At 45.9% G+C, this 21,930-nt stretch overlaps 1 protein-coding gene and 1 long non-coding RNA gene across 13 annotated transcripts in view; one reads left to right on the forward strand and one right to left on the reverse strand.

Annotated features, from left to right (window-relative positions):
- The window catches only part of NCOR1 (nuclear receptor corepressor 1), a 262,192-nt gene that overhangs the window by 23,049 nt on the left and 217,213 nt on the right, over window positions 1–21,930 (reverse strand). For 8 of the 12 annotated variants that reach the window (XM_068270349.1, XM_068270350.1, XM_068270346.1 and 5 more), the window contains 16 exons: window positions 21,092–21,189; window positions 19,550–19,721; window positions 18,066–18,209; window positions 16,016–16,093; window positions 15,444–15,691; window positions 15,004–15,355; window positions 14,330–14,554; window positions 11,743–11,952; window positions 11,484–11,633; window positions 11,097–11,303; window positions 8,458–8,620; window positions 6,849–7,330; window positions 6,310–6,435; window positions 6,081–6,214; window positions 3,804–4,021; window positions 1,511–1,645 (listed from right to left, as the gene is read on the reverse strand). In XM_068270349.1, coding sequence (XP_068126450.1) covers window positions 1,511–1,645; window positions 3,804–4,021; window positions 6,081–6,214; window positions 6,310–6,435; window positions 6,849–7,330; window positions 8,458–8,620; window positions 11,097–11,303; window positions 11,484–11,633; window positions 11,743–11,952; window positions 14,330–14,554; window positions 15,004–15,355; window positions 15,444–15,691; window positions 16,016–16,093; window positions 18,066–18,209; window positions 19,550–19,721; window positions 21,092–21,189 — 3,142 coding nt within the window. The remainder of the gene's footprint in view (window positions 1–1,510; window positions 1,646–3,803; window positions 4,022–6,080; window positions 6,215–6,309; window positions 6,436–6,848; window positions 7,331–8,457; window positions 8,621–11,096; window positions 11,304–11,483; window positions 11,634–11,742; window positions 11,953–14,329; window positions 14,555–15,003; window positions 15,356–15,443; window positions 15,692–16,015; window positions 16,094–18,065; window positions 18,210–19,549; window positions 19,722–21,091; window positions 21,190–21,930) is intronic. The other 4 variants (XM_068270355.1, XM_068270351.1, XM_068270345.1 and 1 more) reach the window with 1 other exon arrangement.
- LOC137547123 (uncharacterized) overlaps window positions 20,924–21,930 on the forward strand; it is a 40,751-nt gene continuing 39,744 nt past the window's right edge. The window contains exon 1 of the long non-coding RNA XR_011026490.1: window positions 20,924–21,020. This is a non-coding gene — a long non-coding RNA (uncharacterized lncRNA). The remainder of the gene's footprint in view (window positions 21,021–21,930) is intronic.

Here is a 21,930-nt window from a genome sequence, read left to right on the forward strand (position 1 = left end):
TGCTTTGCACAGCATCAGGGGAAAAAAGCCCGGGCAGTTTTCTTCTGTGCAGCTAAACATGAGGCTTGTATAAGACAAACAAAGTTCTGATGCTGTGAAACTGTTAAAGAAACACCAAGCCTTTTCAGTGCTGCTGAGTACATTTTTAGTCTGGAGGTTCACTTTAACATCTGGTAGCTGGGAGCCATGTCACGCCTATGCAGCACAGACTATGGACAGAAGCTTCCAGTATGAGCAGAACATACAAATTCCATGCAGATGTGTCTGAAAAAGGCAAGTGTGCGCTACTAATACAGCGCCATGGAAGATGTTGGCGCTATATAAATGAAAGATAATAATAACGGCTACTGATATTTTAATAAGAATTGGAGATGTAGCTTTGCTGTCCTGGTAGGAGAGACCCAGGGTTTTGGTTTTCAATCACACACATAAGGGGCCAATACACTTGATTTTTGGCTGATCGACCAAAATCAATCGCAAATCGACCGATTTGCGGCCGATGGCAGGCTGGAAAATCTAGGTCGATCTGTTGAGATTGCTTATCATTTTGGATTGGCCCTAATGGAAATCTGATGGCAAAAAAAATGTCATCAGATCGATTTTCAATAGATTTCAAACTGAAATCTATTGGAAATCTGTTCCTAGTAAAAAGTTTTCCTAAACACATCAGATAGATCAGAAATCTATCTGATCTATCTGCTGCTAATCTAACGAGTGTATGGCCACCTTTAGTCAAAAGTGATGAGCTCAAAACTCACACAATATGTAAATTCTGGATTGGACAGAAATGGAACTTTGCATGGCGCAGAATTAGGAATAGCTAAGATTCAGGAATTGCAGATCATTTACCTAGCAGCATTTCAGTTAATACGCGTGTGGAAAGTCCTGTTATTGATGAATCTGAATGTTCACATTCAAACCTTTACCCATTAGTATCGCTCCTACTTTTAACACATTTAGCTACAGTTCCATTTCCTCTTCCAATTATAGGCCATGATTCCACCATCTGCTACATCGTAAGCCTGATCAGGCAGGGACTCGTAGCGTCCTGTGTCATAGTACACACTTGTTAAGTATGTAGATTTGTCATCTGCATCAGGCTGGATATGTTGGTGCTTTATAAACAAGAGACATGAAGTACAACCTACAAGCTAGCCTGTTACACGGTCTATTCCATGAGATGTGTACCTTCCATACAGCTAGAGAAAAGAAACTGAATGACACAAGCCATCATAGTTACAAAACATCTAAGAAGGTTAGAGAGGTTTGGACTGAGGGCTAGTTCACAATGTTCAGTTGCGTTGCAGAATAGTTCTGCAGGTCTACTCACTGCCCATACAATTCTATGTGGCTGTTTACAGTGTTTCACTGTAACAGATCACGATATTAACTGCATGCAGGATTTGTATGAAAGGCTATGTTCAGCCTCCACTGCAGCTCACAGTCATAATGCATGCAATATGCAACTGACCACTGTGAATCCAGCCTCAGAGAATGATATTTTGCTTACCTTTGTTCAGTAGGGTCCGGCCTTTGTGGCATTAACATCATGTTGTCTTGCTTTGTGTGCATTATGGGAGCCTGCGGGGGTGAGATAGGCTCATAGGGCTCACTGATGTGCCCTCTTTCAGGAGACTTCCCAGGCCTGCATATAATAACCAACAAGAGTGATTGCTTTCAATACGGTATTATAGAAATGTCTACAGAACTCATTGAATGAAATGTTATTTAATTAACCGCTACTAGGTGTGATCAAAATCTCGACTAATATTCAGGGTTAACCATTTCAAAATCCTTGCTACGCATATCTATGCCCCTGTATACTTCACTTGTGGATCAGGGGCATAGATATGTGTACTTACCGCCGCCATTCCAATCCTCCTGTGATTGGGGTATGGGAAACAGCTGTTTCCAACCCCGATCACCGTGCCTGTGATGAATCAGAGCCTGCAGCAAGGAAACGCAGACTCTCCTTCAAAAAACCCAGATGCTTCAGTTTCGATATATAGAACACGGATAGCGTAGTAGGTGGTAGGTGGCCAAAAAGTAAAAATTCATCCAAATACACAGGGTTTTTTTTGTTTTTTTTACCCCTTCCAACCCCTGCCCCATAGTTACAAAAGAAAACACTTGTTAAACAAAAGAATTTTTTTTTTAAATATGTATGTCATGGGGGTATATTACTGTTCTTTTTGCAAATAAAGCCTTGTAATTAGTGATCTAGTATTAAAAAAATAAAAATAAAAATCACTAAACAGAAAAAATACACCTTTATTTCCAGATAAAATATTGCAATACATTGTACTAGGTACATTTAAACGTAATAACCGAGACAAATGGGTAAACAATAACGTGTGGGTTTTATGTATCAAAGCACATTTTATTTTAAAACTATAATGGCTGAAAACTGATTTTTTTTCCCTTTTTCTCTTATTCCCTTTAAAGGGAAGGTTCAGGGAGGGTGGGTAAAAAATAAAAATCAATTTCCACTTACCTGGGGCTTCCTCCAGCCCGTGGCAGGCAGGAGGTGCCCTCACCGCCGCTCCGCAGGCTCCCGGTGGTCTCCGGTGGCCGACCCGACCTGGCCAGGCCGGCTGCCAGGTCGGGCTCTTCTGCGCTCCAAGGCCCGGAACTTCTGCGTCCCACGCCGGCGCGCTGACGTCATCGGACGTCCTCCGGGCTCTACTGCGCAGTAGTTCTGCGCCTGCGCAGTAGAGCCCGGAGGACGTCCGATGACGTCAGCGCGCCGGCGTGGGACGCAGAAGTTCCGGGCCTTGGAGCGCAGAAGAGCCCGACCTGGCAGCCGGCCTGGCCAGGTCGGGTCGGCCACCGGAGACCACCGGGAGCCTGCGGAGCGGCGGCGAGGGCACCTCCTGCCAGCCACGGGCTGGAGGAAGCCCCAGGTAAGTGGAAATTGATTTTTATTTTTTACCCACCCTCCCTGAACCTTCCCTTTAAAATGCATATAAAATAAAATAATTCTTAGCAAAAAGCCAAAGAAAGACCAATTTGCGGTGAAAAAAACCCAATATATAGATCATTACAGTGTGACAAGTAAAGTCATCTGTGAATGAATGGGAGGAGCGCTGAACTGTGAACATTTTTTGATTTTTAAGGGGGAAAAAAAACCTGTGATCCTGAAGTGGTTAAGAGTAAGCATGATCTTGATTTCCCGTTATACTGCTTTCAAGTCAAATATTAGGGCTTTGCATTGTGGCTGTGCAGCTGTGAAAGGACAGATTCCAACGATTCGCCACCGTGCATTCATGCTGTCCTCGCCATGAGTGCAGCAGTTTCGTCGCTGCTCCTGTGCGCTCTGCTGTTTCAGTGACAGCAGAGCTTCTGCATTAAACCCTGTGATTACTTTGAGCCAAAGTAATCACAAGGCAGAATAGGGAACGGACGGCTCTGGTTCTTAAGGGGCCAGAGCCGTCCGGTTCAGAAAGAGTTAAATCTAGAAATAAATGCAAATCTGTAAGGTTGGCAATCCAAAAATCTAGATACTTACCTTAGGAGAGGTAAGCCTCTGGGTCCTCAGCCACGCCATTCCTGTGGTGAGTCCCCCGAAGATTGCAGGCATGCAGCCACACTCCGCCTCTGCAGTAGCACAGACTCACTCGATTGGATACGTGCTGATGCGCATGCAGTCGAAAAGCCCATCCACAGTCTTTCCGAGGACAAAGCACTAAATAGGCCCAGTGAAGGAGGACGGGGGAACCCTCTGGAGAACCCAGAGGCAAGTACTTTTTTGAGGCACTTTTTTTTTTAAACTTTCGGTCACTGTAAGAAAGGAAAATCCTTACCTTCCTCTAGGCTTATCAGGTATGTTTTCCGGAGACACCCTGGAGGCCGGCCGCTGGTGGTGCACAGGCTGGGCCTGGGATTCGGGGCTGAACCTGTTGGATGGCTTGGATCGGACGGGGGCAGCTGGCGGGACAGTGTTCTGGAATGTAGAGGTGGGTGGCTGCTGAGAAGCCTGTGGAGCGGTCTGATTCCGAGCAAAGTCTTGTGTGATAATATGCTGAGAAAGACAAAGAAACATGTCATTTATAAATGTGCACACAACTGACCATGCAAGATGCCAATGCTGCACACCTCTCCTGATGCATTCACCATGATCTAGTCAGATGTGGAATTCAGAAGTCAGTCTTTCCAATTCAGGATACAACGGAAAGAATTTAGGAACAAATGCCACCAAAGAGAGAAAACTCTGAAGTTCAGCACCAGATGTCATTTCTAAAGTACATTGCCAAGCACGTGAAACACCTTACAGAAGCAGCAAGCCTTTCCCTAGGGCCATTTACAAATGAAACAATTACCAGGAAGCCATAACGTTGCTATAAGGCAAGGTTCACACTTTAGTTGACAAACACAGTCTGCTGTCCAAATAACATATTGGCTGAGATTATCCATTGCTTGAAGTATACCCTAGGTAAACCTAAGGTGGAAAAAAAAAGCCTCTGCAGTATTCAGAGGCTTCCCTCTTAAAAGGAACCTGATGTGTGAGACCTATGGAAGCTGCCATATTTTAAACAATACCGGTAATCTGGCAGTCCTACTGATCAGTCTGGTCATTAGGGACTAAATCACACACCTGAAACAAGCATGCAGCTAATCTTGTCAGATTTGTCAGATATCTGATCTACGCCAAGGAGGATGCACGTGTCCCGGGCTGCGCAGGCGCAGGTGCCGTCAACTTACAAGTCAGCGGTAACTAAACTGGACCGCGGCGGGAGAACGGAGGATCATGGAGGATCATAGAGGACCGGCGCAGGACAGGACAGCTACAGAGGGCTTGGGGAAGCCCCAGGTAAGTGAAACTGTTTGTTTTTCAGGAATCTTCAGTTCCACTCTAAGTATTAGAGGTAGAGGATCATCAGGACGACCAGGCAATGCGCATTATTTAAAAGGAAACAAACATGTCAGCCTCCATATTCCTTTTCCCTTGGGTTCCCTTTAAGTATTTTTTTTTATTCTTTTCACCTTGAGTTTACTATCAGCACAACAGACATGTACCATCTTTTTCAGTCTGCTGCCCGTTCTGTCAAAATTCAGAGCAGGGGACCTAGAGAGAACCAAGCCTAATACCGGTGTCGATAAATCCAATAACTGAGGCACTAGGAAGCCACAGATACCCCATACCTTACCTATTCTGTTGTCGACTACTTAAAGGACTTACTGGGCCAAATAGTAAACCCATTTTTTACTCGCCTAGGGCTTCCTCCAGCCCGCGCCGCAGTCCCGGTCCTCCTCAGTGTCCCCACCGGCTGTCCACGATAATGGCAACCCGCCAGCAGGGTGGCTCTTCTGCGCATTCACACCATCTGGTGGGTACTGTGTCTGCGCAGTAGTTGTGCGCAGGTGCAGTACAGGCCAGATGACGTGGACGCGCAGGCACAAGTGCCCGCTCAGGCGCAGAAGTGCCGACCCCGCCGGCGGGTCGCTATCATTGACGACGGCCAGCGGGGACACAGAGGAGGACCAGGGCTGCGGCAAGGGACTGAGATGGCTGCGAGGGGCTGGGAGACGCCCCAGGTGAGTAAAAAATTGAGTTACTGTTTGGTCTCAGAAGTCCTTTAAAGGGACCCTGAGCAGACGCTGTGTGTATGCATATAAGCATATCCACAGCGATTTGGTAAAGAGGAGACACTCACTGGCCCCTTATGTAAACGCTCGTGCTCCTAGCCGCTCTACATTGTAACTGGTGACTGACAAAGTCGTGCTGTGACCCGGAATAGGAAGCCTGCGGGTCCTCTCTGCGCATGCGCAGGCTTCTTCCCCCTCCACATGAGAAGCGCAATATGACACGCAGCAGAGGGAGGGGGAAGAAGCCAAGCCTACTCTGGGTCACAGCGCGACTGTCAGTTGCCGGTTACAATGTAATTTATAGTGGCCAGCCCGGGAGCAGGAGCGCTTATATAAGGGGCCGGTGAGTGTCTCCTCTTTACCAAATAGCCATTGGAACTACAAATGTAGGTGTGTGTGTGTATAAAATTATAATGCATGTTACAACACAATGTTTAATAAAATCTTAAAAAATGCACTTTGTACCCAATCATGAAGTTATGAGCCATACTTACACATATGTGATCAGCTAGTGTGATGAGCCTGTGGGTCTGTGGCACTTGTGCGGGCGTCGGCTGCTGTGGGTTGGGAGACTCTTGCTGTGTCCGGTAGCGACTGGCTTGTCCTTCATACTGCCGGCTGTTTTCATCTGAATAAGAGAATGTCAGAGGAGCATGAAGCTGCACGTTGGAGCAGCAGGAAGTATACTGTATTAATAGGTGTAAAGGGTACTGCAGCACTCACTGTCTGGCTGGCTTGGCTTAGGAACCTCCTGTGGGTAATTCTCCTTTTCCTGCATCTGCACTGGAGAGTGTGCTGGGCTTATAACTTCTATGGTGTCTCTAGGTGGCTCATAACGATGGGAAGACACTGCAGAATTCAGATAAAAAATTTTTTTACATTAACAATACACAAGTTTTTTTTCAGAAGTTAAAAGATTAGCACAGGATGCCAAACTAACTGAACATGTACAAAGTAAAAACAGTCTAAGAGTCTAGTCCTGTTAACCCATTAGCAGCTTAATAGAGTTATCTCGTTTGAAAAAAAGTGTGCTGCTTTCGACCCCAGTCAAGAACTTGTTGTGCTGTAAATTCTTGACAACTGTCTCCTACTCCTGTGGATACCCAATACAATGTTTAATCTTTCAGTGATACAATTAAAATATTCTGAGAACATTTGCTTTATTCGTATCTGGTGGGTTAAACCTCGATTGCTGATGTGTACGAGATTTTCAGTGATGGAGTTTAGAAACTGATCCCCTTTGATTGTGCACTGCCACTTACTGCTACTGGAGGAATCGGAGCTCATTGATCTGCGGTCTCTAGCATCTTTGTCAGAAGCAATCTGCTGTGTTATGATAACATCTATGAAGTTGGCTGCAGATATGGTGGTCTTCCCACGTGTTCTTAGTTCCTCCACATAGCGTGACTTTGTATGTGCGGCTTTATCTTTGCCGGCTTCCGAGTAGACGGCTGGAGACTGCTGGCTCTGTGACTTGCTGCTGGAGAAGCTGGAGGAGGTGTATGGGCTTTGCACCAGTCTGCGTTCACTTTCCATCTGCTGCTGCTGCTGCTCCAGGGCTGCCCGCCTTGCTGCATTCTCCTCAGATCGTGCAGATTCATGCTTGCTTTCCTTTGGCTTAGAAACTTCCATTTGTGGGGCAGAAGCTGCAGCATCTACTAGAGCGGCCAATGCATCGGCAGCAGTGCTGTACCTGGAGGCTGGAGTGCCGTGGGTGATGGAGGCTGCAGCTGGATTGAGGGGCCTAGAAACAGATATTAAATATTAAGTGGAGTATATTGATATCTTTTCACACACAGCACTTCTGAAAGAGCAGTCACAAGACTGGACAGCAAAATAATCCCCCAGAGATTCCCCTTTTTTCACTGTTGGTTGCCAAAAACGAAACTGTACAGAGTTCATGATATACATATCATAATATATATTCAATACACAAGTCAAACAGTACATTCCATTAAATCCCAGAAATAAATACTGTATGTACCAGCAAACAATTTAATCATTTTTCCCCCTTTTTTGTATGCCCGAGTTGGGGGCTCATCTAGTACAAGGGAACCCCTCTCTAAGTGCCCTGCTTTGTCGTGTCCTCTCCTCCACAACTGTGTGTGGATCAAGGTATATGCTGAAGAGCGGGAAACATGCAGTAGAAAGAGGGGCACACACAAGGCCTATGCTAAAGAACAAGGGGGCACATGCTGAAGAGCGGGGGGCATATGCTGAGGAGTGGGATGCTGAAAAGCGGGGGGCACATGTTGAAGAGCGAGGAACATGCCAAAGAGCTGGGGACACATGCAGAAGAGCGGGGGGGGGGGGGAAGAGGGTTTGTGGGGGGGGGGGTTGGAGTGCATGCTGAAGAGCGGGGGGGGCGCATGCTGAAGAGTGTGATGGCGCATGCTGAAGAGCGGGGGGCGCATGCTGAAGAGTGGGATGGCGCATGCTGAAGAGCGGGGGGTGCACACATGCTGAAGAGCGGGGAGTGCACATGCTGAAGAGCGGGGAGTGCACATGCTGAAGAGCGGGGAGAGCACATGCTGAAGAGCGGGGAGTGGGGTGCGCACATGCTGAAGAGCGGGGAGTGGGGTGCGCACATGCTGAAGAGCGGGGAGTGGGGTGCGCACATGCTGAAGGGCGGGGAGTGCGCACATGCTGAAGGGCGGGGAGTGGGGTGCGCACATGCTGAAGAACGGGAAACAAGCTGAAGGGGGATTGGAACATGCTGAAGAGCGGGGGGACTGGGGCACATGCTGATTATTATTTTTTTTTTTTTAAATGGTGTATTTGGAACTGTGGGTTGGGCTTTTAAATGAACTGTAATAATGGTGTATATTACAATGCCGAAGGGCATGAAAACAAACAATTATGCAGACTTACATGATTCGTAGCTGTGCAGGGTCTAGTGGTGTGATGACACTTTTCCCATTGGCTCCATGTAAGATACTTGGCCTCTGTGGCATTATGTTCTCCTGGGATCTGACTGAGGGTGATGGGGAGCGTACATATCCGTGACTGCCGGGCCTACCAGGCTGCTCCATACCTGCAGGAGAAAAAGCCTTGTTAACAGCGACCTACATCACCCTTACAGGAAACACATTTCATTCAGTATTGAGCAGTGTGGTGATGGGATAGAACCAGTTTTGAACTTTCCTTGCTGTCTCCATCAGTGCGACTTTCTATAATTTCTTGTCTAGAAACAAAAAGCAGGGAATTCTCTCCAAGAGTGAGAGACGGCCACAAACACGGAAAGGATTTAGAATCCCATATAAAATGTATTGCTGTGTCTAATTAGATCATTATTATTATTATAGTACTCTGGAACTACTCATTTTGATATTAAAGCTAAAAACGTCAAAGAAATTCAGAGGAAAGAAAGTGGGGTTATTTTTTTTCCAGTGGGGACACAGAAAACAATAATTGTCAAAGTTTCTATACTTTGATGACATTTTAAAAAAGGAGCATCCTGACAAGAACTGTACAATTTACGATACAGGCAGGTCCCTTGCGTACTGTAAAACGCCACCTCCCTACGAATCGCCGCACATACCTGCCTCTCTCACCGGTCACGCCGCTTTTCCATTGCCGCAGGTCCCTCTCTCTGCCGTCCCTATGACGGCAGAGCTGTGTGAGCCGGTTAGGAGCCGCTTTCATTGGCTCCTGATCCTGTCCATCAGTGTAAACCAATGGGATTGGCTTACAGTGTTGACAGGGTCAGAAGGCTCACACAGCCCTGCCGTTACACTGGTGGCAGGGCGAGAGGGTTGCAGTGGGGACAGAATGGCGGGACTGCGCAGCGGCGATGTTGAAATCTACGTCCTGTCAGAGCCGCACAGCCACAAGCAAGACGTACATTTCAACCGGGCTGGTCCAGAAGCCGCTAACAAATATCCCCATCTCGGATTCACTTTAAAGCATACATGAACGGACATGTAAGGTGACTTTTCCAGTTTTCAAGTCTGAAGAGGGCCATACATCTATAAATTTCAGGTCAATGTTCTACAATTATCAATCCTCTCTGATTTAAATTGATTCATACCATACACTGCAGAACGATTTTCAATAGATTTCAGCAGTATTTATTGAAAAATCGATCAAACCACAGCACTGCACAATGCCATGCAATGCTATGGATCACTGAATTGCTACTGCTCCTGACCACCCGATTGTCCAAAATTTTCTATCTGGTTCACTTTAAGCGCATTTTCACTAGCATACATCAAATATTTCCAATTCATTTTCTGATCGTTTTTCCAATCGATTTCCATTCAATTCTATGAGAAATCAATCAGAAAATCAGATCGGACATGTCGGAAATTATCTATTGAACCATATTATCTGCCAAAAAAATCTCTGTGTATTCCCAGCATAAGGAAGCATTCATAAAACCATAGCAACAAGTTCACAAGCCTCATGGATACCAGTGTTAAAGGGAAGGTCCGAGGAGTATAAAAATTAAAGAGTCCACTTACCTGGGGGCTTCCTCCAGCCCCTGGCAGCCGTCCTGTGCCCTCGTCGCAGCTCCGGTGGCTCCTGGTTCCCTCCGGTGGAGAAGCAGACCTCGCCAGGTCGTCTTCTCCTGCGCTTCAGCTTGCAGCTCACCGAGTCCCACTGACGTCATCCAGACTGTAATGCGCAGGAGCAGAGCTACTGAGCTTGCGCAGTACAGTCCGGATAAGGTCAGCGCGACTACGTGAGACACGTGCTGGAACACAAGTAGGCCTCTGGTACCGTAGGGAACTCCGGGAAACTTGTGGGGAGCGAAGCTGCGGCGAGGGCACAGGACGGCTGTCAGGGGCTGGAGGAAGCCCCAGGAAAGTGGATTTTTTTTAAATTTTTATGCTCCTTTGATGTATTCTTTAAAGGGGAACTGAAGAGAGAGGTATATGGAGGCTGTCATGTTTATTTCCTTTTAATCAATACCAGTTGCCTGGCAGCCCTGCTGGTCTATTTTTCTGCAGTAGTATCTGATTAAAACCAGAAACAAGCATGCAGCTAGTCTTGTCAGATCAGACTTAGAAGTCTGAACCACTGAAACACCTGATCTGCTGCATGCTTGTTCAGGGGTTATGGCTAATAGTATTAGAGGCAAAGGATCAGCAGGGCTGCCAGGCAACTGGTATTGTTTAAAAGGAAATAAACATGACAGCCTCCATATACCTCTCTCTTCAGTTCCCCTTTAAGGAAAATGCAAACAACCAGCATTAAAGGAAACCAGATGCAAAATGAACAGCAGCATTTATACTTACCTGGGGCTTCCTCTAGCCCCGATAGGCCGTGGGCTCTCTCGCTGTTCTCCAAGGCTGCTCCATTCTCCTGCTGTCAGCTACATGTCGCTGGGAGCATTCATGCGCAGTGGATCGCAACTGGGGATTTCACCGGAGACTGCAGGAGAATGCAGAAGCCCGGTAGGATAGCGAGGGAGTACACAGGGGGCTGGAGGAAGATCCAGGCAAGTATAAATGCTGGTGCTTATTTCTTCTCAGGTACGCTTTAAATAATCGGGTTGGGGTACTTACCCGGCCGCAGGTAATGCTCAGTCTGGGAGGAAGCAGCAGAAGAAGCAGCGGCAGCAGCAGCCACCACTGCCATTCTCTCTCGTTCCCGCTCTCTGTCCCTCTCTCGCTCCCTGTCCCGCTGTTCTTTTTCACGCTCCCGTTCCCTCTCACGCTCCCTCTCTCTTTCGTTGTTGGCAGACTGTGCTTGGGCCATGTGTGCTGGGTGACCTAAAAAGACGAAGAATGGGTCACATATAATGTAGTACAAAGCTGTAAGGGTGGAAAAAGTCTACAGAAGGCACAGACTGCCTCAGCTCCTTACATTGAAGAAAAGCCAAAAAGAAAACAGGTCCAAGGGTGTGAAGATATAAAGCAAAACATTTTTCCATAATTACAGATAGAACCAACCTGGAGACAAGGCCGATGGGTTGTATGGCCTCGGAGGGAAAGCGAGTTGTGTCCCTGGTATATACGTAATTCTGTCCATAGGGGGTGTACTTGTTCCTCCCGGATGAGGGACCAGGATAGTAGGAGGCATGTTGGTTAAATCTATTATTCCTGTTTAAAGAATGAATAGTCATGTTATTGACAGACGCAATACTTGTACAAGGAACATCAAACACAGATGCTGACATTCAATCACAATAAAAAAAAAAAAACAACATACCGCGTGGTCCAGGATAAGGTAGTGCTAATCCTTGTTCTCTAGGAGAAAGCCCTCTGGCAACATCTGGTCTCAAATTAACCTGCATCTGCTGAGAGGTGATGTAGTCATTTAAGATGGTCTGGCGTGTGTTCTCCATAGCATAGAGCTGGTACTGGCTTGGGTAGCCTGGGTTTGGGGAAAGCTGTCTTTGAAATAAGTAGGCTGCAGCAGCTGTAGACGAGAAATTAGGTGTGTTAAGGCGGATTACGTCTCTATAAATTGATCTTTATATTCCCCAACCGCAAAATATCTCTTCAATTTTGTGCCTCTTGGCTTTATTTTTGTGTTTATACTGTACTAAGCAACTTACAAAGTCTAAAAGCAGAAAATAGATTCTCTACATCAAAATAATATTTGGGGAGGTGGAAACTATCATTAAAAAATGCCCACTGAATTGGCCTCTAATAGTAGTAAACATGTTACCTACTCTGTTGTCTTTAGGACAAACCTCAGTATACCATCTACCCATCTTCCCTATGCCTGGAATCAGTGTGGGTGGCGCATGTGCCCATATGCCCCATCTTGGTGCTGGCTCTATATGCATAGGAGTTTGCATAGGTGTTTGCATAAGGGTCCAGGGTCCCAGGTGGAGAAGCCATATTTGTGTACTCCTGAGCACCCTGTACAGATATTGCTGACAAACCTATAGTACATCTGAATGTATGCTTGGCCACTGGGTAAGCCGTGTACTAATGGTTGCCATGAATGCAGCTAAGCAGATAATATATTATCCATTATGGAAACATTGAGGGAACCTTTCAATTAAGCAATTTTCACTGAATGTGGACATTCATTAAGACTACCGTATATACTCGCATACAAGCCGCATTTTTGACCTCCAAAAAAATGTCCAAAAGTGGGGCTCTCGGCTTGTATGCGAGTCACCTACTTTGAGTGGCCATTTCTGTGTGGGACAGGAGCTCCTCAACTTTCCATGGTGATGCGGGATGCAGTCCTGGCGTCTTGGATGGCAGGAGAATGCCTGCAGGGTAATGTGAGGCAGAGCGGGGTGTCCGGTATTAGTGGAAGGCGGGATCCAAGATCGAAGAGCAGAATCTGATGCCAGCGTGCTTTCAGCCACAAGCATGTCCCGCTTTCTCTACATGGCGGTGGCCATCCAGAATGTGTTATGGATCCGGGCATCCGATGCTGTCAGTGACGTGTCTGGAGTGAAAGAGTCCGTGCTGAATTACCAGCACATTGATCGGGGATTCCCTCTTCGTCCTGCACTTGCTGTGTTTCATATAGATGACATGTTTTATATAGATGATGCCATCTAGTGGTGTCTTTAGACAGCAAGTGCAGGACGGAAGAGGGAATCCCCGATCATTGTGCTGAAGATTCAGCGCGGGCTCTGTCACTCCAGACACGTCACTGCCAGCACCGGTGCCTGGATCCATAACACATTCTGGCCACCACCATGCAGGGAAAGCGGGACACGCGAGTGAAAGTGGAGGAGCACCTGTCCCACTTTGTTGGCATCTGATCCTGCCCTCCGATCCTGCCTTCTATTAATACTGAACACTAAGCTCTGCCCCACATTCTGCTGCAGGCACTCTCCTGCCATCCAGGACGGCAGGTTTCTTCAACTGATCCAGACTTACCCAAAGCACTGGTACCATAAACAGATTGTAAATATATGCCTACTGGGTGCACATTTGGCGGTGGGAAGGAGGACTGCCTAACACCTGGGTGCACATTTGGCTGTGGGGAGGGGGGTCTGCTTAAAACCTGGGTGCACATTTGGTTATGGAGAGGGCGGCCACCTCATGCTGGGAGCACTTCACAATATTTTTATACTGGGTGGGGGCTTATATGAGAGTCAATTACTTTTTCCTGGTTTCTAACGTAAAAGTTGGGGGGGTCGGCTTGTATGCGGGTCGGCTTATATGCAAGTATATAGGGTATTTAAAGTAGTTTCTCATGTTCTGTTCTAGCTGCAGCAAATTAAGCTACAGATGGAGTATGGGTGCTGCTCAAGTGCTTGTGTACCCTTCCCATCAACAACTGACGTCTTAGTTATCACATGATGGTATTTACATTGTATGAATTGGAACACTTCTTGACATCTGAATTAATATTCTTAAAGGAAACCTGAGATGTTGGTGTATTTACACTTACCTGGGGCTCCCGTGCAGTCCTCTTCTTGTTTTCCTCGACTGTAATCTGTCCGGCTGCGCTCTTCTGGGCATGAGCGTCTCGGGCACACCCCGTCATGCTCTCGAGCCAGGACTGTTCTGCGCCTGTGCCAGTGTACTGCGCAGGCACAGAACTCTCCCGGGCACACGACAGGGCCGCGTGCATGCGGCTGTGACATGCATGCGCAGAAGCACACAACTGACCGTGACTGGTCAACTTACCAGCAAGCATAACAAGAGAACAGAGAGGAGGGCGAGGGAAACCACGCACCTCATGGGGCTGGAGGAAGCCCCAAATATAAATACACTACTAATAAACATCTCAGGAAAACTTTAAAATAAAAGCACAAATTATATATTTGTTATCTATCAACAACTTTAAGAATATATAAAGTAATGAAGGCACATACCAGGATCTAACGCTCTGTGAAACTGAATAGGATCAAGGTGAGGTGGCAGATGAGCTCTGTAGACCTCTCCAGGGGTGGCTCCACGGAGATGAGGATCAAAGGGACTGTGGGCTGCTGCTGGATCAACACCAGGTACTGGAGACTTCACAACAATGTTCTCTCTTTGTGTTGGAGTTAGCGTGCTTTTTCGCTCATGACTGGAAGACTTCCCTGGAGTGAGCCCACCTTTAAGCAAAAACAGCGGCTGAATGGAAGCAGCTGGTATAACGTTGTGTCATACAACAGTGAATTTTACAGAACAGAAGTCAGGGATTGCAAAACTTGTTAGCTGAAGGTACTTTAAGGTGGTTGCAAGAACCTCCCTTACACTTTCAATTTGTACCTTACTATTAACAAAGTTGGAGCCCACTGAAGACACCCATGACTTTTCCAATCTGGATCTTATTTCTTCCAGTTGTACACAAACAATTGACTTGAAAACAGAGAGAATGGGATAATAAAACAGAAAAATCAGGAGACTTATGCTAAGCATTTGCTCCAGATTGTGCGATTCCCTAGGTAGGTGAGCAGGATAGGATCTGGTGTATAACAAAAAGGTGCTTGCCACCACTCTCTATTACCTGCATCTAAGCGGCACAGTTAATCCAAATGGTTCACTTTTGAGAAGTGCTTACCTTCTGACCGTGCCATCGGTGAGCTTCTGGACATTGGGCTGGGATAATTTACTGGTGTCCTCCTAGCATTAGAATCATCGTAAATGCCAGGGCTCAGCTGGGACTTGGAGGCTTCATGGAGCGTAGACCTTAGCACCGATGTACCAGAACTGACCACAGATGTGTGACGTGAGCGGATGGCATCTGATGACTTGGAATCTTCATATTTTGACCTTTCTACCACCTTTAAATTTTCTGGCATCATATCCATCTGTGGAACTCCTCGTGGCAGCTTACTTGGCCCCATGATCAAGGACTTTACATTGTGCTTTATGGTAGACTGACCAGTACCTTCATGTTTTATAGGTGTTCCCTGAAAAAGCCGGTAAACAACTAATTCAATACACGGACTGACATGCTTGGATCACACATTCAGAGTGTAAACACTCACACCTCATTACCTGGGAAATGGACCCGTCTATTATTGTCCTGGAGCTATCTGGAGTTTTGCGACTTTCTTGACTGAGAAGGTCCTGTCTGGGGATTTCATGAATAGAACGGCCCATTTCCTTTATGGTTGTGACACCATCATAAGGCTTGCCTTTTGTGATAGCACCTTCAAAAGTCCTTATTGGTGGACTTTCACGTTTGATTTGTTTGGCGTACTTCAGCCCATCATCAAAGTTCTCAGATGCTGCTCTTGGGGTGCCTAGATCAAAAGCAATAAGAAAATAAAATGTAACAAAGAAAAAAAAAAACATTTAGTAAAATGCACCCTCTCCTCCCCCATAAACAATAAAAAAAACAAACCAAAATCACTAGACCCCTTGTTCTGTAATAAGGACTTCCCTGTAAATTAGGAAGGTGGTCGGGTAAGGTTATCTTGAGGAATATGCACTCTTGGGGCATTACTTCATTCAGTATGGTACTCCAATTACATGGCCTCAGTTTCAAGAAAAATATAGTCTATCATGACAAAAGGGAATTTGGAAAAAAATTCACACAAGCCACTGTGAAGACCCTGGATTCTTACCCTGCATTATTGAGCCAGTCAGGACCTGCTGTCTTTCCTTCATTTCTGCGCCTTTAGGTAGTGTACGACATATCAGTCCTGAAAACAGAATGCAAAAAATATACTTAGTATCATATTCGTTGAAGCATTATTACATTAATTCCCCTGGGAGCTAACCAAAATCAGTGAGGCATAAATCACTTTAACACTTAACAGTCAAGGTGCACAGGGTCTTTAAGGTAAAGGACTTCTAAAGCGTTTTAAAAAGTAAAAATGACATACAGTCCAGAGGGACTCTTCTCTGGTACAGTGAGATGTAAGAAATATTTTAGTCCTCCTTCAAGTCCTTGTCTATACAGAGGACCTCTGATCTTTAGGTCTTACTCTGGAGCTTTGCTTTGCTCCTTCCCTGCCATTCGCACACCAGTGTGAGGTCCTCAAAAGCCAAGAACTGTGATCTCTTAGGATCTCTTAGGAGGACATGAACACTACGGCCACACTATGGCCTGGATTCAGCTAACTTTTCTCCTGGGTTTTCCTCGGGAGATGTTTTTCATTTCTATAAAATATTTTGCGTTACTATTTTTTTTTTCTCTTTTGAGTATCACCACAAAAGTTTCTCAACTAAATTTCTGAAAACTTAGCTGGCTAAAAGATGCCTATACAAGAACTTCCACCTAAGGCAATTAAAAGAGTCACCTTAGCACATCCCTAACCGCAACTGCACTGTATATAATGATGATTGGCGTCTATCCCATCTTGGGAACAGTATGCTAGGCTTCCTAGTTCATTCCCAGTGTACAACAAATAGCTTAAAAAAAGTGTTCTGGAACTCAGTAACATTTATTTATATATTTTTCTTTAAGCAAGATTACATAGATACCTTCACTCAGTGCCTGTGAAGTCCCATTCCCTGTATATTTGCATTTCTAACTTGTAAAACATCTGCCGCAAGGGACTTCACAGAGACAACATGTAGCTATTTGTAAACTCTCTGAAGTTTGATTAGCTATAACCCTTCTCCTGATCTATCTAGTCTCTTTCCAAGCGGTAGATTGACAGCAAGTAGTAAGGCTCAGTTTCCACTCATAACTGGCCCGTTTGGCACAGTGTGAAGCGGAGAGTTCAATGTCAGCTAGAATGCCATGTTTGTGAGCAGATGCGTTGTGCAATAAGTAGCTATGGGCAACACATCCACTTGTCCGAAAAAAGGAGCCGGTTGGGACTCTGTGTACCATTTGCCGCAATACAGTAGATAGAAGTTTTTTTTTTTTTTTTTTTTTTAATACAAGTGGATCCTTTTTACTTAATATTACAATGCGTTTCCTTCGTTGATTGGAGTTGCAAAAAATGTACCGAACAGGTACCTGTTTTGTGGGAACCAAGCATAAGTAGTAGTATCTGGAGAATGTGACCAAAAAGGTGATTTAAAATGTCATCCAAATTTTGCACACCAGGTCATGCAACCTACAAGCAGGTGTGCACCGAGGAAGGGGATGTCAGCGGTGTCACAGAACCTCCAAGAGTACATCCAAAAAGCTGCAGTTTGATTTAATGTGTACCTGAGATTAAATAGGCTGTATTTTACACTTACCTGGGGGGCTTCCTCCAGCCACATGAGGACCGCGGGCTCCCTCGCCATCCTCCCTGCTCCGGCCAGCACTACTGTGCAGGCACAGAAGCTGCAGGAGGACAGTGGGGAGCGCGCAGCCGAGCATGCGCTGAAGATCGTGGCCGGCCCCATAGCGGCAGGAGAGGCCGGCGTGGGACCCAATGGCCCTTATGCTAGGTACACACCATACAATTTTCTGTTAGATTTTCTCTTAGATTTACCTGCCAGATAGATTTACCTACAACATGTAAAAAAAGCTAACAGAAGAATCTAACAGAAAATTGTATGGTGTGTACCTAGCATAATGGACCCATTTACAGCCTATTTAATCTCAGGTTTCCTTTATGCAGTACCTGCTATAAGGGTAATATCTGCCGGTGTTGCAAGAGATGTCTGCCATGTATGCTCCCTATACTGTACATGAAATCCTCTCACACTAATGTTCATTGCAGTGGTTACCTTCCATTGGTGCAGACACAGCCGATTCTCTGACAGACAGGTTCTGTTTTATGTTTCCCTCCATGGCCTCATACGTTCTCTTCAGAGTCACCTCTGCAGCACTTCGGGGACTCCTGGTACCATCTCGCAGATTCTTAATGGCTGCTGAAATATTATTGGAAATTAGAGGCAGAACCCAACAATTAACTTTTCACAGTACTGAAGACAGAAAAAAGAGCAGGATCATTCTGGACAGGGTTAAGAATCACTGGACAAGTGGACAGAATTACGTGGCTAATAGAAGCAGCACATAAAAGTGCCATTTAGAAAAAATTAAATCAAATTTCCACTATTTGCCACTTTGAGAATACCATATTTATAATAATGGGCTATTGGAGCAGAACAAGACTCTCCTGGTGATCAGAAGCCCTAACTGTAAGGGCATGAGCACACTAATGCGCTTCTGTGTGCTTTTTGCAATTTGTAACATTGATGTGTTTTTAAATAGTGGACTGAAGCACTAGTGTGTTCAGGTCCTAGTGGAGTAATGTTGGAACAGTCAATTGTTAATTCTAGTTGCAATTGTTGTCTGAAATGTGGCGGCATATGGCCAGTTGCCTTTCATTGTAGCCATGCACCACTTCTTTCTAAAGTAGCGATCTGCAGCAAAGGTGACAGGCAAACATCCACCACTGTTCTCAACTATTTTCAATAAAGGTCGTCACTTTGAGGCCCCTACTACAACTGTGGGTTAAACCTGCATTGTGTTACTCTGTTTTACCACAATCGCCCGCAAAAGCAATGACATTCTATGGAGACGTTAACAATTAATGCGGCATGTTGCGGTGCGCCAATAGTATCCAACACAAAGGGCTGCAGCGAGTAACCGCAAGTATCGTGCTTAACGCACAGAGCTTGGGGTAAAGGAAGTCTATCGACGGAGTGTAAACGACGGAGTGCGGTGTGTTGCGGCGTGCACTGATGGTAAACCCAGTGACGAGGTGGTGGGATGCAGCAGGAGCATTGCACCTCAAGAATCAAGTGCAAAACAGTCCTGAAGGGAAGTTTAAGTGAGAGGAAAACGGAAGCAGACATCACTTGTAAACAATGTCCGCTCCCTCAATGTCATGGTGAGCTTTAGCTGTGTTTAAGCCACAAACCTGCAACAAGCATGATGCAGCCAGTGGAATCAAACCAAGCATCTGATCTGCTCATTCTGGGCCAATGTCTTCTATGCTGATGTTCTGCCTCTAATACTAGAAGTCAAGCAACTAGCAGCCTCCGCATTCCCCTCCCTACGATACTGTGGGAGTGAAGGGAGGATAGGAATAGGTCTTGCCTTCTGGTGATCAGGGACTGAAAAGTACCAAATTTGGATGAATGATCTGTAAATCGTAAACAAAACTTCAACTAAAAACAAAATAACATTGTAGGAGGTGAATTACCAGTCTAGTACACCAATAACCTAGCACAATAGTTGTATGTTATTTTATCAGCATACTCACAATCGTAAGATACAATATGCCCACTTTTTCCTTCATATATCACGTGGCCTTTGGCGGAGGACTCTTCTCTGCACCTTTCTGGATTATTCATGTCCTCTGAAGCCAGTCTGGTGATGGTTGTCTTCAACAGGACATCAGAAACCATACTAGACTGTGATAATGCTGGAGTACCCTGCAGACACAAGAGTCGAGAGTAGGTCACTCACGTAGCACATGCACTGACAATATCAACTCATGAGAGATGTGGTGCAAAAAGGCCTGCAAAATACAGTGTTATTAAAAGGCCTCAATTAACTATGTGTCTTTAATTCCAAATAAATCAATTTAACCTATTTGGGACAGGTGCCTCTGGTTCCTTTAAGGACCCGAGGCCTCTTTTTTCCAGTCATTCACTTACTGATCACTGTGATTGGCTCAGAGTGATAAGGAGGTCAGGAGCCAGTGAAAGCGGGTCCTGACCAAGCGAAGGAAGCTCAGCGTTTACTTCCTCCTGGAGGAGCGATCAGCTCAGGACCACGGTAAGCTGCGGGGTAAAATCTATGCCGCATCTGAGTAAGAGAGCCACAGACGCGGCGTAGGTTCTACTTGTAAATTGGTTAACAAGACTCATACATAGCCAAGTATCCGTGAGTAGTGGCATTTTATCAAATTTTGTATACACTTTCCCATGGGTGGGTACACTCAGCAGAGATTATAGTGAGGACAAAGTGAGGTATTCCTTACTCTAAGGGCCCGTTCACACTGCACGCGTTTCCAGCCGCGTTTTGGAAACGCGTGCAGGTGGCCAAAACGCACGACATCAGACATTGCATAGAGTGCAATGTCTGATGTTCACACTGCATGCGTTCCGGACCTGTGCGGTCCGGGAACGCATGCTGCACGCAGATTTTGCAAAAACGCGTGGCTGTCCCATTCACTTTTCAGTGATGAGATCAGCCACGCAACGCACACAAACGCGGATGGCCATGCGTTCGTACGCGTTACGGTCCGCACGCGTTCCGCACGCATAGCCATCCGCATTTCTGATCTGAACGGGCCCTAAGTATTTCCAAATGTGTACAACCAATTTCTCTCAGAGACTGAGATGTGGGTTAGTGTTCTTGCTGTGACTGTTTTGTGGTACATTTTCTGCCCTTAAAGAGTAACTACAGTTCTCTTAAGGCATTAAGTAGATATTCAACCTGCTTTTGACCCGAAGTAATATCATGAGTGAAAAAAACACTCCTCACCAACCCCTACTGTTACATTCAGTTAGTGTGGAAACTGCCATCTTGCATAACAGTAATATATAGCTCAATTTGTAAGCACTACACAGCCATTTTTAAGCTCGTTTGTGTACAGCCACCCTCTCTCGACCAGAGATCCTCTCTGGCGGATTGCTTCAGATGAGCTACGGCCGAGGGCATTGTTCTCCCCACTTACCCAGCTCCTGCGTCATGTCACTCCTGCACCGTTCCGACCCACCCAAGAAGTATGTTCTTAGAACTTAGAATAGTGTGGTAATTTGGTAATTCCACTGGAGCAATATGAATTGAAACATACCTGAGTAATGGAACCTCGAAGAGAGGACATTGATTCCATGGGAACTTTGGTCGGAGTGCCTCTAGTGATACTCCCCTCCTGCAGAGCGGATACAGTACCTATAACAACAAGAGTGAAAATTAGCACACAGCTAGGTAACATTAAAGAGGCAATGTAAGGGAAAAAAAACCCTATGGGGGATACTTGTCACAAGAGAATAGCCTCTGGATCCTAATGAGGCTTTCCCCGTCAACCTCCGTCTCAGCTATCCAGTGCTCGAGGCCCCAGAACCCACAGTCGACAAGGACGTCAGCTGTAACAACAGCACCTGCAAGACTTACCTTCCGTGGCTCCAGTGTAGGCACGGTAGTAGCTCTCCGATCAGGCTCAGGTGGAAACAGCCAAGCCTGAACGGGTCCGCTCTACTGCACAGGCACAAGTCACTGGCACAGTAGAGCAGGCCTGATTGTGCTTGTGCTATTTCCGCCTGAGTGCTATCGGAAAGCCACTACTCTGCCCACACTGGATCACGGTAGGTAAATATTTACCTCACCGGCGTTCGGGGCCTTCCAGCGCTCGATTGCCGAATCGGAGGAGGAGTTGACACAACTATTCACATCACTTCCTAGCCATGAAAAATGACAGTCTTAGGGCCTTTTTCCACTGAGACCGATTTGCTTCATATTGCAAAACGTTAGGGATTTTTTGAATCAATAGGGTTGATACTTTAAAATGGGATTAGTCAAGTATTTTCCATTATCGCAGTTCGATTTGCTGTCAATTGCAATCGCTTTTTAGAGCGATTTTACCTGCGATTGCGCTTCAATGTTAAAAGATAAATGCAAAATCGCATATACAAA

The sequence above is a fragment of the Hyperolius riggenbachi genome, chromosome 2 (genome assembly GCF_040937935.1).
Source record: "Hyperolius riggenbachi isolate aHypRig1 chromosome 2, aHypRig1.pri, whole genome shotgun sequence".
NCBI lineage: Eukaryota > Metazoa > Chordata > Amphibia > Anura > Hyperoliidae > Hyperolius > Hyperolius riggenbachi.